Raw genomic sequence first — 15,282 nt, 5'->3', positions numbered from 1 at the left:
GTTTGAGGTGGGCACAGGCAGGGCATCGCAGATGTGTTTATGGACGGCCTTCTGGGCAGACTGCAGGGCCTGTAAGAACTGTAAGAGGGCGAGGGGGAGCAGAGTGGTCCAGTTTTCTTTATTATATCCTAGACTGTTATTGTATTACTAGGGGCAAGCTCTCCCCTCTCAGTGTCCTGTTTTCTTTCCTTCTTGAGTATTTCTCTACTGTCCTGTCTTCCTGTAATATGTATGTCCCTTTTTTTATCTTTTTTATTTTTTTATTTCCTCTGCATAATCCTTCTCTTTGTATTTCTTCCCTGTCTATAATCCTTATTCAGCTTGCTGATAGACCCTCTACAACTTACACAATCCTTCTTCAACTTACACAGACCCTCTGCGACTTTCTTAGTCCCTCCCCTGACATGAACCTGAGAGCTTGCTCAATCCACCTGCTGTCTGTACATCCCCCAGCTTTTCTCCTCCTTTTCTTTACTTAGACCTACACATTCCTGCTTCCTTCTGCCTTCTCCTATTCCCTGTGCCCTTACTGGACATTGCCTGCCTCTCAGGAGTTCAGTAAGCTTGGTGTAACCTAAGTGGGTAGTCCGGTGTAGCTGGTTGACCAAAGTCCGATCTAGAGCCTCTGGGATTAATAACCTCCCATCAGGCAGTGTCTATCATTCGTTGTTTTTCTTCATGGTTTGTTTCTCCTTGGCTAAGTCATTTTCTGACCCAGTGTAAGTAGGAGTCAGAGGCAAACTTGTGTTTGGCAAGGTGACTGATATCTGGAGAGGTCCCCACTGGTTTTAGGGCCATATGTCGAGCTTCCTTATTTGCAGTACGGTTTCCCCTTGTCTCATCAGAGAGCCTGGATTAGGGCTATGAGTTCTATGAGTTCAGCCCCTTGGGCTGATGTTCCTCTGTTTAATGACTGAGTCCAAATGACACGGTCCAGAGTTACTACTGCTGTCCCGGCATACCTGATTTCTTCCTGGACATAGCTGCTCCCGTCCGTGAACAATACCTCATCTGATGATGGCAGTGGGTCATCCCTGAGGTCTGGGCGGCCATCTGCAGTGTCGATTGCCTCCAGGCAGTCTTGCAGAGGTTTCTCCGGGTCATCATCTGGAGGCAGGCTGGCAGGATTGACAGCCAACGTCTCGTGGAACTTGATGTGGGGGCTGGCCTGGAGTGGCAGTGGCCAGCAATTGAATGATCTCTGGAGGATATCACGTTCGAGTAGGGGATATGGGCATTCCTGCAGGAACAGAAACAAATGAGTCACAGTATTTTTCCCAAGGTCTATAGTTCTCTTTGAAGTCTACGGGTAGGTTAGGGTCCCATTGGCTCGGTCAGGACTGAGTCTGTTGCACCAGTGTCTACCAGGAAACTAACTAGTTTGTCCCCTATTGTCTTGTATTATTCTGGGCTCCAGAGGGCTCAGCTGGAAGGAGCCCTAGCCCTGTCATTTTTCTCAATTAAGGACGGCTTTTTATTTTGTTCTTCTACACCTGACTTTGTCCTTGTCTTTTCTATTCCTAATTGGGACCTAGGCCTGTTGTTTGACCCTTCCTCATGTTTCCTTCCTAGGGTGATCCTATTCCGTGTGCCCTGTTTCCCTTAAGTCTGCTACTACTACCTTTGCTAATTCAGCCAATTGGGCCAATAGGCCTAACAGGAGAACACGGTGAAAAGTGTCTAAGGAAGCCCTTCCCCCGACAGTATTTGGGTCCTACCGTGGGCAGAGGAATGGGAACATTTCCCCTGACCCCAGGTTTACAAAAGGATACAGGAAAGGGGAGCAACATCCTAACACATATGTTTATGCGGGCGGGGCAGAGTGTTTTTTAACTCTCTAAGAGCACTTCGCACCCGTGCCTGGGATCCCTAATTATTTAACTCCCTAAAGTTCAGAGAAGCCTGTTGGAAACTAGCTGCTACCAAACCCGCTGCGGAGGAGCAGCCCAGGCTGGCATGGAAAGCATTAACGGATCCAAATTCATCTTCTTGTTTTTCTGTAGTAAGAACCCAAAATAGGCAAACTCAGGTTCGAGGTGCTTCCTTTCATTTGAACCTCTGGATACTGACATTTCTTACTATAATTGGGTTTGTCAGTAGTTATATTAATTCAAATATCAATATATGGCATTTGATCCAGGTGACTAAGGCTCCTGTATATTTCCTGACGGACTATAAAAGCCAATTGCAAATTGAAACTACCTTCCTACCTTCGGGTGGCCAATTAACCCCTTAGGCAGGCTACTCAAGTTCACAGTGTTCTCAGGAAACCAGGATCGCAGGCTTTTTCATAGACACAGGAGCGCTTAAAGAAATCAGAAAAGTTAGCAAGCACACATTCCAGGGGAGTCTGGGGGGGAGAATTTCCTTGTCCCATCCTACTGAAAGCAAAACAGTTAGAGCAGCAGAGAACATGGAACACAAATAGACAGACAACCGCGGTCAAGACACAAAATACCAATTTCAGAACAGACGCACCCGAAAGTGCCAGATGGAAACCTACCGGTTTCCCGCACCTGAAAGTGCCAGATTAAAACAGGCTGGTACCAATTTCAGAACAGATGGAAACCCACCGGTTTCCTATGTCAGGAGTCGGCGTCCCGACCCTGAGGGGGAAGTGCGGTTGAGCGGCGTCCCGCCCGCAACAATCCCAGAATGCTCCGGAGCTACCGAAACAGACAGAAGGGGAAATCCCTTACCCAGATCCTCGAGGCCGAAGTCCTAGTCCGAATTAGCCGAATCAAAAGCCAGAACAAATGTAGGTACGGAGGGCGAGGAGGCAGCCCTCCGCGTAGTCTGAGAAGGTCGACCCCACAGAAAAGGGGGACCTTGCGGTTGATCTCACTGGGGCCTCCAAATGTTGTAACCCAGGAGAGTCATCCTCACTCAGATATCAAGTAATTTTGAATATTAGGAGCTTTATTACCTGCGCAGGGACTGCAGCCAACCTACACAGAGGAGAACTGCAAGCCTGAGCTCAGGGGGAGGGTTGCTTATATAGGACAGCGGTTACTCAAGAGTTTAGCAGAGCAAGCAAGCTCCGTGTACAGAAGCAGATATCAGCAGTTAGTAACTGCACAAGTTGTTTATTTTATATTTCTTAACATTTACTAGACCTTGGCCTTGAATGTCTCATTGCCCCGTCTGGTATCTCCTGATTAGTTAAGCTCATGGTCAATACCCTTGTGGTCATGGCTGATGCACACCTTCCTCTTCAAGAATTTTTGCAAAAACAACTCAGGTTCAAGGAATCCAGGAGAGGTTCCTTCTTCTAGCGGATGGAGAATTACTGGGTTATAACACTTTGAAACAAACAGCTCCTCCAGAGACTGGCATGTCTTGTGTCTGATTTCTCTTCCCAGTCTCCATTCGCTGTCGCCACAGCACATGGCTGGAGCTGTTCTCCGTGGTCTCAGCCTCCCACACAGACCTCGCTGCAGCCTCGTCCATTCTCCTTCCCTTCTCCGTCTCCTGTTCGGCTTTTCTCTCCCAGCCTCTGACTGCTGTCATCTTCACCTGCTCCCATGGCTTAAACACTGAATTCCGATTTGCACTGTTAATCCACACCTCCTCCTGAACTCCCAACCTTATTGATCATCAGAACAAAAACCATGGTCACACCTCCTCTTCCTTTCTTACCCAATTTCTGGTTAACGCCTCACCTCTTACCATATCTTCTGACTTGACTTTTTTGGCACATCCAGAAGAGGGTCTTCCCTGCCTCTCCCAGGGCCGCCCCAGTCCACACTGCTCTTGCTCTCGTCCTCTCCACCCTCCTTCACCACGACAGCCAGGATGATCAAGTTGAAGACCAGACCAGTAAAATAATTGAAGCCCTAGCTAGACTGATCCAGATAAAAAAAGATAAAAATAACCAACATTAGGGATAAAAGAGGAAGCATCACTATGGATCCTGCTGACATTAACTGGATGACAGGGAAATTTTAGGAACAACTTTATATCCCAACTTCAGCAACTTAAATGGAAAAATTCTTTGACACAACTGTCAAGCTCATTTAAGAACAGATGACCTAAAAATATAGACAACTGAGTAGTTCTGTATTTATTAAAGAAATTAAATTTATGGTTAAAAACCTTCTAACACAGATTATCCTAGGCCCAGCTAGTTCCATTGGTGAAGTCTGCCAAACATTTAAGGGGGAAATAATGCCAATTCCATACAAACTCTTCCGGAAAATAAAAAAAGAGAGGATATTTCTGAACTTAATTTTACAAGGCCAGCATTACTCTGATATCAAAACTGAACAAAGATGTGTAGGAAAATAATCACAGACCAAATTTCTCATGAACAGAGACACAAAAATCTTCAGTACAATTTTAGCAAACTGAATCTAGCCGCCCCCCCCCCCCCACACACACACTAACATAATACATGATGACAAAAGTAGGGTTTATTCCAGGAATGCAAGTTTGGTTCACATTTAACAGTCAATCAGTACAATTTAATATATCAAAAAAGAAAAACTATATAAGTATCTCAATTAATGCAGAAAAAGCATTTGACAAAATTTAGCAAACATTTATGCTTTTTAAAATTCTACATAAACTAGAAATTCGAGGAAACTTCCTCCATATGATAAAGGATATCTATGAAAAAAACTACAGTTAGTTACATAACAAAGAAAGACTGACTCCTAAGGTCAAGAATAAAACAAGGATGTCTGTTGTCATTATTTTTGTTCAACATTATACTTGAGGTAGTAGCCATTGTAATATGTCAAGAAAAAGAAGTAAGATGTAGCAATTGAAAAGAAAACTGCCTCTGTTCACAATTGACATGATTATTCATGCAGAAAATCCCCCAAAGAAGTCTAATAGTAAAATGTTAATAAACCTGAGCAACTACAAGCCGAGGAATAACAAAAGTTTATGGGAACCACCAGAAGCTACGAACAGACAAGTTTTCTTCATTTCCCCTCACTGGAGGAAACATGGCTTTTCTAACACTGATTTTGAGCTTCTGGCTTTCAGAACTAAAACAATATATTTCTATTGTTTTAAGCCACGAAAAAGCTACTAAAACAAATATGGGAATATAGCAAGTTCACAGGAGAATATTAGGTCAGTATTTATATTACCAGCCAATAATTAAAATTAGAAAAAAGTTCCATTGAAATCACACCAAAAACATGAAATACTTACATATTGCTGGAAATGCTAAAAAGCATATGTGTAATAGTTGTATGCTGCAGATTTCAAAACATTGGCTAAAGGAACCAAAGAAGACCCAAATAAATCAAACACTAATCAGGCTCACACGTTAGAAGACTCAATATTGTTATGATGTGGATTCTTCTGATATCAATCAACAGAATTAGTTACCCCGGTCAAAACCAAAACAGGCTTTTTGGGTAGAAATTTAGAAACCAATTGTAAAATGTATGTAGAAAAGCAAAGGAACTTGAGTAACACAAACAGTTTTGAAAAAAGAACAGAGTTGGGAAGAGTCCCCCTCCCTGAATCAAAGACGTCCTGCAAAGCTGACCGACCATGGATGTGGTGTTGGTGACGGGCTGGAGCACAGTCATGGGACCACAGACTCCAGAACGGGACCCATGCATGTGGGGTTTGGCTTTTAGTGTTACTGCATAGGCAGTCGATGGAGAGAGCATCTTCCTAACAAATGGTGCTGGAGAAATGTCAACAGCTATATGCCAACAATGTATTTTTTCCCCAACATTTTTTTAAAACCTTGACTGTCTCAGTCAGCTTGGGCTGCCATAACAAAATACTGTCACCACATGGCTTAACCACAGAGCCCCGTTCCTCCCAGTCTGGAGGTGGGGAGTCCAGGACACGGTTCTGGGAAAGAAGGGCCGTCTCTGGAGCCTGGTCTGGCCTGCCCGTTGCCGCCGCTTCCCAGTGTTCCACGTGGCCTTTCCTCTCTCTTTTCCGAAGGGAAGGACACTAGTCCAGTGGTGAGAGCCGCACCCTCAGGACCTCGTTCCACCTTCGTTACCTCCTCCTAGGCCGTCTTCAGACAGTCTCAGTGGGGGTTAAAGTTTCAACATATAAGGGGGGGCGCACACAATTCAATCCGTAGCACATGCCTTTCCCCTTCCACAGAAATAACAGAAGTGGGCCACCAACGGGAACGTAAACGTGTACAGCCTCTAGCAGCAAGCCGGAGAAAATCTTGGCAGTTTTGAGTTAGGCAAAGATTATCTTAAAATACAAAAAGCATAAGCCATAAAAGGAAAAATTGGACTTCATCAAAATTAAAAACTCTTTGCTTCTCAAAAGGTATTTAAGAAAATGAAAGGCCAGAGACTCGAAGAAAATATTTGTGAAACACACATTGATACAGGATTGGTTTCCAGATTATGCAGAGATCTCTTACAGCTCAGCAATATGAAAATAACCCAATACAGATAAAAACAGGCAAATGATCGGAACAGACATGTCACCAGAGAGGAGGCATGGAGGACACTGAGCACGTGTGAGGGTGCCGTGTCGTCCCCAGCAGAGGTCAGACAGCGGGGGATGAAATGTGCCAGGAGCCCGCAGGTGATGTCCACAGCCCTGCTCGTAACTGCCCAGACTGTGAGCAAGACACATGTCCATCGAGTGTGAGTGAGTGGACGTGGTCTGTCCAGATGAGGAGAGGGCTAAACAGTGAACAGGGACAGATGCTGGCGTGTCCGATGATGGCGGTCTCAGGGGCGCGGTGCTGCGTGAAGGAGGTCGTACCCCAAGGCCAGCACGTCACGTGATGCCGTTTGTGCGCTCTGAGAAGACGAAGACACATGGAAACAGGAAGCGGGGCGGGGCTGGCTGCAAGGGTACAGGGGGCTTTGGCCTCCGTGAGGTGTCCCAGTGGATCCTAGAAAGGGTGAATTTTATTGTGTATAAATTACACCACCGTAACCCAGAGGTCAAGAGAAATGGGGGTATTTCATTGTCCTGCCTCTCATCCCTGCGTCCGTGCCCCTCCCTCTGCTACAGTACGGCCTTCCCAGCTGCCCATGGGGCTCACCACGCCCGTCTCACACTCCAGCCTCCCCCCCCCCCCCCCCCCCCCCGCTGCCGTCCCTCCCTGCTCGGCTTGACCTCTGACCAACGTACTGGGTTTTACCTTACGCCCACTTCACTGTGGGTCAGTCCTGTTCCTCCAGAGGGCAGTGCCCTTGGTTTGTTCTCACTGCTGACAGCCCCTGCATTCAGTGGGTGCTCAGTGCATGTTATCAAGTGGACCGGTGAGTGTCTGGAACCTCTCCATACCCTTCCCCATAAACGGTGCCACCACACGCACCCACACACGTGTGCACACGAGTTCCCAGCAGGGACAGCACTGACCGGCTTCCAGGGCACCTTTCTCCCAGCACCATCTCTGCCCGTCTCTCCCGCCTGCCCAGCTCTGCCTGTGCCCAGGGCCCTGTAGGGCTCCTAACACTGCTCTCCCCTCCCTGCGCCGCCCCAGCCGGCACGAAGCAGCACCAGTGTGATGCGGAGCTGAGGAAGGAGATGGCCTCCGTCTGGGCCAACCTGCCCCAGAAGACCCTGGATCTGTTGGTGCCACCCCACAGACGTGAGTGAGGGCGACACAGCCCGGTCCCACCCAGAGGCAGAGCAGGGCCTTGGAGAGGTGGTTCACTTCTCAGTGGTCTAGACCAGTGTCCACCGGCAGGGAAAACTGGCTTTAGAAGTTGGTGCATGGAGTCGTGGGAGAAGGTGCCGTGGCAGGGCCTGTGGAGCAGGGTCACCCGCACTCTTACGCGGGCCTTCACTCGAGACGCGGGGAAAGGTAGCCAGACTCCGCCACTTAGAGTCACCAGAAGCAGTGCCGTGCCCAGAGGTGCACCGACCACCCTGTCCGGGGGTGGGGGGCTTGAGGCTCTGCTGGGGGCTCAGGGCAGCTGCAGGGGTACGGGCTGAGTATGGAGGCCCTGCTGGGGCCCTGCCTGAGCGTGTCCAGCAGTCCTGGTGGCCTCCACCCCACCCCTCATCGTCTGCCCTTCTCTGCCCCACCTCCTGGGGCGCCAGCCTCTGAGTTCCCCCCTTGCTCTCCTCCCCAGCCGACGAGATGACCGTGGGGAAGGTCTACGCCGCTCTGATGATATTTGACTTCTACAAGCAGAGCAAGACCAGCAGAGACCAGACCCTCCAGGCTCCCGGGGGCCTGTCCCAGGTACTGGCTCCAGGACCCCGCCGGAAAGGCCCTGGGGAAAGGGCGCCTTCTCTCCGGCCCCAGAGCCGTCGCCTGGTGCAGCCCTGAAGCGCTCTGTCAGCTGGTCGCCTGGGGGTGTTGCTGGGCCCTGACTGGGGTGTTCGTGTTCAGGGCAGAAGATGAGAGCAGAGAGCCCAGGGCAACAGCAGTTTAAGTGGTGGGAGAACTGTCACGAGGAACCCTGCTCTGGGAGGTGTTCTGGGAGGTACAGGGAGGACCCGTTCACCCTGGACACAGGGACTAGAGACCCAGAGCGACAGGCCAGGATAACTGTCCGTCCCACTGTGACTCTCACTGGGTTGAATTGGGCCCATCACCTGATGCCACCCTTCAAGGGTGCCCACCTCCCCACACAGCCAGACCTTGGGGGCCGCCTGTCAGCTCTGTCTAGAAAGTTGCCTGGTGTTAAGGGCTCACAGGGCGCCCACCTGCCTTGCGATGGGCGTGTCTGGGCTCACAGCCCCTTCCTCCAGCCCTGACATCCCTTCAGGGTTCTGCTCAGCCAGGGCTCCAGCAGCCTCTGCCAGTCAGTTCAAGTCAATGATGAGATGAACTCTTGTTTTTATTTATTTTTTTAATCCTCGCCCGAGGATATTTTTCTATTTTTGTTCAGATATAGTGGGAGAGAAAGACACATCGACTGGTTGCCTGCCGCACGACCCCAACCAGGGCTGGGGACCAACCACAACCGAGGTAGGTGCCCTTGGCCAGAATCAAATCCATGACTCATTGGTCTGCAGGCCGGCGCTCTAATCACTGAGCCAAACTGGCCAGGGCTTAATTATTTTTATTAATCCTCACCTGGATATCTTCCCATTAATTTTTATTTATTTTTATTCCTAATCCAAGGATATTTTTCCATTGATTTTCAGATAGAACAGGAGGAGGAGGGAGGGAGAGAGAGGGAGAGGCAGAAACATCAAAGTGAGAGAGACACATCGACTGGTTGCCTCCCACGCGACCCCAACCAGGGCTGGGGGCCAAACCGCAACTAGGATATATTCCTCTTGATTGGAATTGAATCCACAACTCTTTGGTCCGTAGGCCGGCGCTCTAACTGCTAAGCCAAATGGGCCAGGGCTCCATTAATTTTTAGATAGAGTGGAAGAGAGAGGGAGATTGAGAAACATCGATGTGAGAGAGACATATTGATTGGTTGCCTCCCGCACGACCCTGACTGCGGCTGGGGATCGAACCTGCATCCCAGGTGCATGCTCTTGACCAGGAGTCAAGCCCTCAACCCTGCAGTCTGTGGGCTGAAGCTCTCACCGCTGAGCCAGATTGGCCAAGGCAAGGCGAACTCCTTTTGCCATCTGTAGTCGGATTCAGTCCCTCAGTTTTGTGGATAGGGAAACTGAGGCTTGAAGTGAAAGCACTTTCCCCAAGTCACTTACAGACCAGGGGTGGGGGTGGGGCAGACAGGCCTCATCACCACGCAAGGAGCCCTGCCCCTCAGGTCGCTGGGCCCTTCTGTGCTGGGCATCTAGGGGCCACCCCAGCCCTCAGCTCTTCTCCCCTGCACCCTTCTGCAGATGGGCCCCGTGTCCCTGTTCCACCCTCTGAAGGCCACCCTGGAGCAGACACAGCCTGCCGTGCTCCGCGGGGCCCGTGTTTTCCTCCAGCAGAAGAGCTCAGCTTCTCTCAGCAACGGGGGGGCCGTGTGAGTAGGGGGGTGGGGGGGTACTGAACACTGAGCTGGGGGTGTGAGTACCAGGAGGGATGTGAGTGGGGGGAGTGTGAATTTGGGTTGGGGACCTGTGAGCACGGGGGCAGGGGCGTGTGAGTGTGGGGGGGTGAGTGTGGGGCGGGGGGGGGGCATGAGAGTACAGGGCGGGGACTGGGGGAGCACCAGGCTGGTGGTTGCTGGTGTAGGGGAAGCAGAGCTCTTGTGTCCCCACTCCCTGCACTGAGGGCCCGGCAGGGCTCAGGACAGGCCCTCAGGCCCCTGCACAGCGCTGGGGTTGGCCCTGTGCCTGGCGCGCGCATCCAGTCCCATGACGTGGTTTCCATGGTGAGTCTACAGCCTGTAGCCTCAGACAGGTGCCTCTCACGGCACTGGCACCGTCTTGAGATGGTTCAGGGTTCCCGCTGCCCCTCCCTGTGCCCGCTCCCTCCCGGGCGAGGGCTCTAGGCCTCCCTGCCGGAATGGCTTGTCTCCTCGGCCCCGCCCCCGCCCCCTGTGCTTGGTCAGTGGCCCATCAGCGCTCTACTGCCCCGCCCCTCTTATTTATTTATTTTATTTTTTCCATATTTTTGTTCAGATAGAGTGGGAGGGAGAGAGAAACATCGACGTGAAAGGGACACATCGAGTGGTTGCCACCCACACGACCCAACCAGGGCCGGGGACAAACTGCAACCGAAGTACGTGCCCTTAGCGGGAACCGACCCGGGTCTCTCTGGACCGCAGGCCGACGCTCTAACCGCTGAGCCAAACCGGCCAGGGCACCCCCCCCCCCCTTTGAGACAGTCTTTTCTGTCCGGTCCGTCTGGCTTTGATTTCTGAAGCAACTGTATGTGCAGGCTGCCTGCCTCCCGCCACGGTGACTCCTGGGGCAGAGCCGCACCCTCCACGGGGTGCAGAGGGACTGCGCTGGGTCTGCTGTGGGGTGGCTGCCAGGGGCCGGGCTCGGCTCCCCTTGAGGGCAGGGCCGTTTTGGCCAGCTGCCCGCCCCCAGGCCAGCCGAGGACCCAGGTCTGCAGACTGCCCACTGGCCCGGGCAGGGACATGAGCCCTTGTTGCCCAATGAGGCCCGAGGGGGCTGATCCCAGCCTGGCGTGTGGAGAACGTGAGACCAGGCACAGCACGCCCGGGGGGGCTCCTGGTCCTTCATCTCTGGACGTGTCTTCCACGTCCTTCCCTGAGGCCGGTCGGCCCATAGACCTACTCAGGCAGCTGCTGGCGGTGCACTGCCCTCCCTCAGTGGTGCTGCTCCTCGAGGTCGGACCAGCCTGCTTTCTGGGCCTAGGCCTGGGCCAGCTCCTTTGGGCCGATGGGCCAGGCTTCCCGTGGGTGGGTGACCAGGGTCCTCTCTGCCCATCCGCTCTGAGCCCCAGCATGGGGTCCATTTCTTTTGCTGTGCCCCTGCTTGGAAGTATCTGCACACCTGGGGCCACACCCGTGGGGTAAAGGTTCTTTGCAAGCTGGACCCACTTCTGTCCTGGTGACAGACCTCAGGGTGGATGGGACAAACTCCCGTTCTCCACAGACAAACCCAAGAGAGCGGCATCAAGGAGTCTGTTTCCTGGGGCACCCAGAGGACCCAGGAACTGCCCTACGAGGCAAGGACCCCCCTGGAGCGAGGCCACTCGACAGAGATCCCTGTGGTGCAGCCAGGAAAACCAGTGAGGAGGGCTCCCAGGGTGGGGGGATGGGGGAGACACGGATGGGGTGAGACGGGGGAGACAGGGTAGGGGGGACAGGGATAGGGTGAGATGGGGAGACGGGGTGGGGGGACGGGGATGGGGTGGGATGGGGTGAGATGGGGGAGAGCAGGTGAGAGTGGGATACAGGTGGGTGTGACTGGGAGGCTGCTGTACCCCCAGGCTGTGGATGTACCAATGCAGAGCATGGCCCTGAGGGGCCCTGACGGGGAGACCCAGCCCGGGCTGGAGAGCCAGGGTCGAGCGGCCTCCATGCCCCGCCTGGCAGCAGAGACGCAGGTGGGTGGTGTGGGAGTTCGGCTGGTGGGAGGGTGGGCAGTGGGGGTGAGGAGGCTGTCGTGGAGGGGCTGGGCCCAGCATCGGGCTTTGTTGGGTGGATTCTCCCCGACTGTACTGCAGCCTGAACACTGCCCAGCCCCGGGCTCCCCCAGGACACGGTGCAACCAGGCCAGGAGTCCCCACACCCAGCTGTGGGCACAAGAGCCACTCCGTCTGGGACACTCCTTTCCCAGCCCCTCCCCTCCCCCAGAAAGTGCACAGGTACCTCGTCCTCTGTCCAGCCTCCCCTTAGTGTTCTTATCTGTTTTCTTTAATCCTCACCTGAGGATATTTTCCCACTGATTTTCAGATAGAGTGGGAGGGAGGGAGGAAGGAGGAGAGAAACATCGATGTGGGAGACACACCGACTGGTTGCCTCCCACACGACCCAACCAGGATGGGGGACTGAACTGCAACCGAGGTATGTACCCTTGACCGGAATCGAACCTGCAACTCTGGTCCGCGGGCTGCCGCTCTAACCACTGAGCAAACCGGCCGAGGCCTCTTCGTGCTCTCGAGCCTTCGAGGCTGCCTGGCCTGGTCTTCCCTCCGGACGCCCGCCCGAGGCAGCCCTGCTGGGCCTACTCCTTCGGGCTGGTGGCGGGAGCAGGGCAGAGTGGGCTGTGTTCTCTGGCTGAGCCCTTCCACAAGGACGGGGGTCCACAGACCAGAGGCCGTGTCCGGGACACTGCTGTCCCTTGCCAGGCAGGTGAGGGGCTGAAGGGCTGGCCTGCAGCCTGGGATGCTCAGGGCCCACCTGGCTGAGGGCAGCTCCCACAGTGGGCCCGACGGCTGCTCGAGCCCCTTGTTTCTCCTGGTCTGGCCCTGTTAGTTTGGACTTAGTTCTGGTAACTCGTCACCCTCACTCCCGTCAGTGGTGGCTCTGCCCTCGGCAGTCCCCCAGTTCCTCCTGCCTGCCCACCGCCCCTGAGAGAGGACACCTCCTGTGCAGATGCTGCTGAAGAGAGGCGGCCCGGGTGGGAGGAGCCCTCCAGGGATAGGGAGCACCTGGAGGAGCCCCAGGGAGCACCCCCCCTGTCTGGGAGCGCCCTGACTGGGGGCCTGCTTCCCCTGAGGGCTTGTTCTGCTGGGTGCCTGCCCCGAGCCTCTTCCAGGCCCCTCAGGCTGTGCCCACCCATGTTCCTGTGCAGCCCGCCCCTGAAGCCAGCCCCATGAAACGCTCCATCTCCACGCTGGCACCCCAGCGCCCCCATGTGGCTCGTCTCTGCAATGCTGCCCTGGACCGTGCTCCCGCCAGCCAGGCGGTGCCCCACCACCACCACCGCTGCCATCGCCGCAGGGACAGGAAGCAGAAGTCCCTGGAGAAGGGGCCCAGCCTGTCTGCAGACACAGACGGTACGCACGAGGCTCCTCAGGGGCAGGGGCCTGAGCTGGGGTCTGAGAGCTGTAGGGCCGCACGCTCCTGAGTCTCACGGCCCACTGCCAGCCTTCCCGGGACCCCGTGTGGCCCTGGCTGCCAGTTCTGGGGCCAGGGCACCTTCTTGCCACCTGGCTCAGGGCGCTGTCTTGTTTTCCTGGGCCAGCTCCCAGCAGCACTGCAGGGCCAGGGCCGCCTCCCGGAGAGGGGCCCCCAGGCGGCCGGCGGGAGCGCAGGCAGGAGCGGGGCCGGTCCCAGGAGCGCAGGCAGGCCTCCTCCTCCTCCTCCGAGAAGCAGCGCTTCTACTCCTGCGACCGCTTTGGGGGCCGGGAGCCCCTGCCGCCCAGACCTGCCCTCAGCAGCCACCCCACGTCGCCCACAGGCGGGCAGGAGCCAGGACCCCCGAGACAGGTACCCCGAGAGGGCCCAGACTGCTGCCCCAAGACCCTCGGTCTAGGTGCCCCTCCAGCCCCTGTTCCGGGGTCTGAGTCCCAGCCCCTGCTCCCTGTCTCGTCCCCTCCCGGCGGACCCAGGGCTCTCTGGCGCTCCCTCACTGTCCCTCCGACCAGGCTGGGCTGGGCTGCGGTCTTGCCCTCCAGTCCCCTGCCCTCCCTGACACTGTCCGGGGCTGACGCGCTCTGCCCTCCTTCACCCCAGTCGCTGCCACCTGCCCCAGCATTGCCGTCCTCGTCCTCATCTGCCCCCTTCTCCTGCAGGGCAGCGGCTCAGTGAACGGGAGCCCCCTGCTGTCCACATCTGGTGCTAGCACCCCTGGCCGCGGTGGGCGGAGGCAGCTCCCCCAGACTCCGCTGACGCCCAGGCCCAGCGTCACCTACAAGACGGCCAACTCCTCCCCCGTGCACTTCGCTGGGGCCCAGAGCACCCTCCCCACCTTCTCCCCGGGCCGTCTTAGCCGAGGGCTTTCTGAACACAACGCCCTGCTGCAGAGAGACCCCCTCAGCCAGCCCCTGGCCCCCAGCTCGCGCATCGGCTCCGACCCCTACCTGGGGCAGCGTCTGCACAGCGAGGCCGCCCGCACCCCGCCCGAGGACGTGCTCACGTTCGAGGAAGCCGTGGCCACCAACTCGGGCCGCTCCTCCCGGACCTCCTACGTGTCCTCGCTGACCTCGCAGCCCCACCCGCTGCGCCGCGTGCCCAACGGCTACCACTGCACCCTGGGGCTCGGCGCGGGCGGCCGCACGCGGCACAGCTACCACCACCCGGACCAAGACCACTGGTGCTAGGTGCCCTGCGGCGGGGCAGGCGACGCTTTCACCGTCCAGGCTGGGCTCCTGGGACGTGCGGGGAAACCGAGGCGGCGGCGGCAGCCCCTGGAGGAGGGGCCCCTCCTGGGCCGGCGGCGGAGGCCCGGCTGCTGCTCGCTCCTCCCTCCAGGGGCGGGGCCGCCACAGCCCCGCCCACGTGCTGCCCTGGGGGGCCGCAGGGAGGGCTGGGCGCTGAGCAGGCACCTGCGCCAGGGTCCGTGAGGACCCCAGCATTGGGGGGCTGCGTGGGGCCCTGAGGAGGTCTGAGCTTGGGGTGCACCCTTTATCCCAGCGTGCGGTGTGGAGCAGCAGCTCAGCGAGCCCGGGGCCCTGTCCGCGGGGAGCAGGGCGGCCTCGGGGCCCTGTGGCCCCTGCAGGTCTCATCAGCTCTGTGAACCGCCAACTGCAAGCGGACCCAACACCCTCAGGCTCTGTGCTCCCAGACTGTCGGCCCTGCGGTGACGGGGGCTCCTCACGCCCTCCACGCCTGCGCCAGCCTGGCCGCCTGACCCGGGAGCGCAGAAGCAGAAGGGGCAGGAAGTGCGGGCAGAATGGAGAGCAGCCCTGCAGGAAGCCCGCCCTCCCGCCGGGCGCTCTGTGCACCCAGCCCTGGCGCCCGCCGCGCTCGCCCAAGTGCCTGACCTCCGAGCCTCGGGCCCGGGCTCCGGGGCGGTGACGCGAGGCCGCGTGAGCCGCGCTGGGTCTGTGGAGACTGTGCCCTCGCGAGAGCGCAGGCCACGCCCAGCGGGCCG

The 15,282-nt window shown here is 56.1% G+C and overlaps 1 protein-coding gene across 1 annotated transcript in view; it reads left to right on the top strand.

Annotated features, from left to right (window-relative positions):
* Positions 1–14,574, top strand: part of CACNA1B (calcium voltage-gated channel subunit alpha1 B) — a 146,586-nt gene extending 132,012 nt beyond the window's left edge. Inside the window, exons 39-46 of the mRNA XM_036261371.1 lie at positions 7,442–7,549; positions 8,037–8,149; positions 9,721–9,848; positions 11,395–11,509; positions 11,699–11,848; positions 13,039–13,243; positions 13,432–13,676; positions 13,982–14,574. Of these exons, the coding sequence (XP_036117264.1) occupies positions 7,442–7,549; positions 8,037–8,149; positions 9,721–9,848; positions 11,395–11,509; positions 11,699–11,848; positions 13,039–13,243; positions 13,432–13,676; positions 13,982–14,509 (1,592 nt within the window). The 3' untranslated portion in view covers positions 14,510–14,574. The remainder of the gene's footprint in view (positions 1–7,441; positions 7,550–8,036; positions 8,150–9,720; positions 9,849–11,394; positions 11,510–11,698; positions 11,849–13,038; positions 13,244–13,431; positions 13,677–13,981) is intronic.
* Positions 14,575–15,282: the final 708 nt, after the last annotated feature.

Source organism: Molossus molossus, unplaced genomic scaffold, assembly GCF_014108415.1.
Source record: "Molossus molossus isolate mMolMol1 unplaced genomic scaffold, mMolMol1.p scaffold_m16_p_14, whole genome shotgun sequence".
In the NCBI taxonomy this organism is placed as follows: Eukaryota; Metazoa; Chordata; class Mammalia; order Chiroptera; family Molossidae; genus Molossus; species Molossus molossus.
This window is presented reverse-complemented; position numbering and strand designations above follow the sequence as displayed.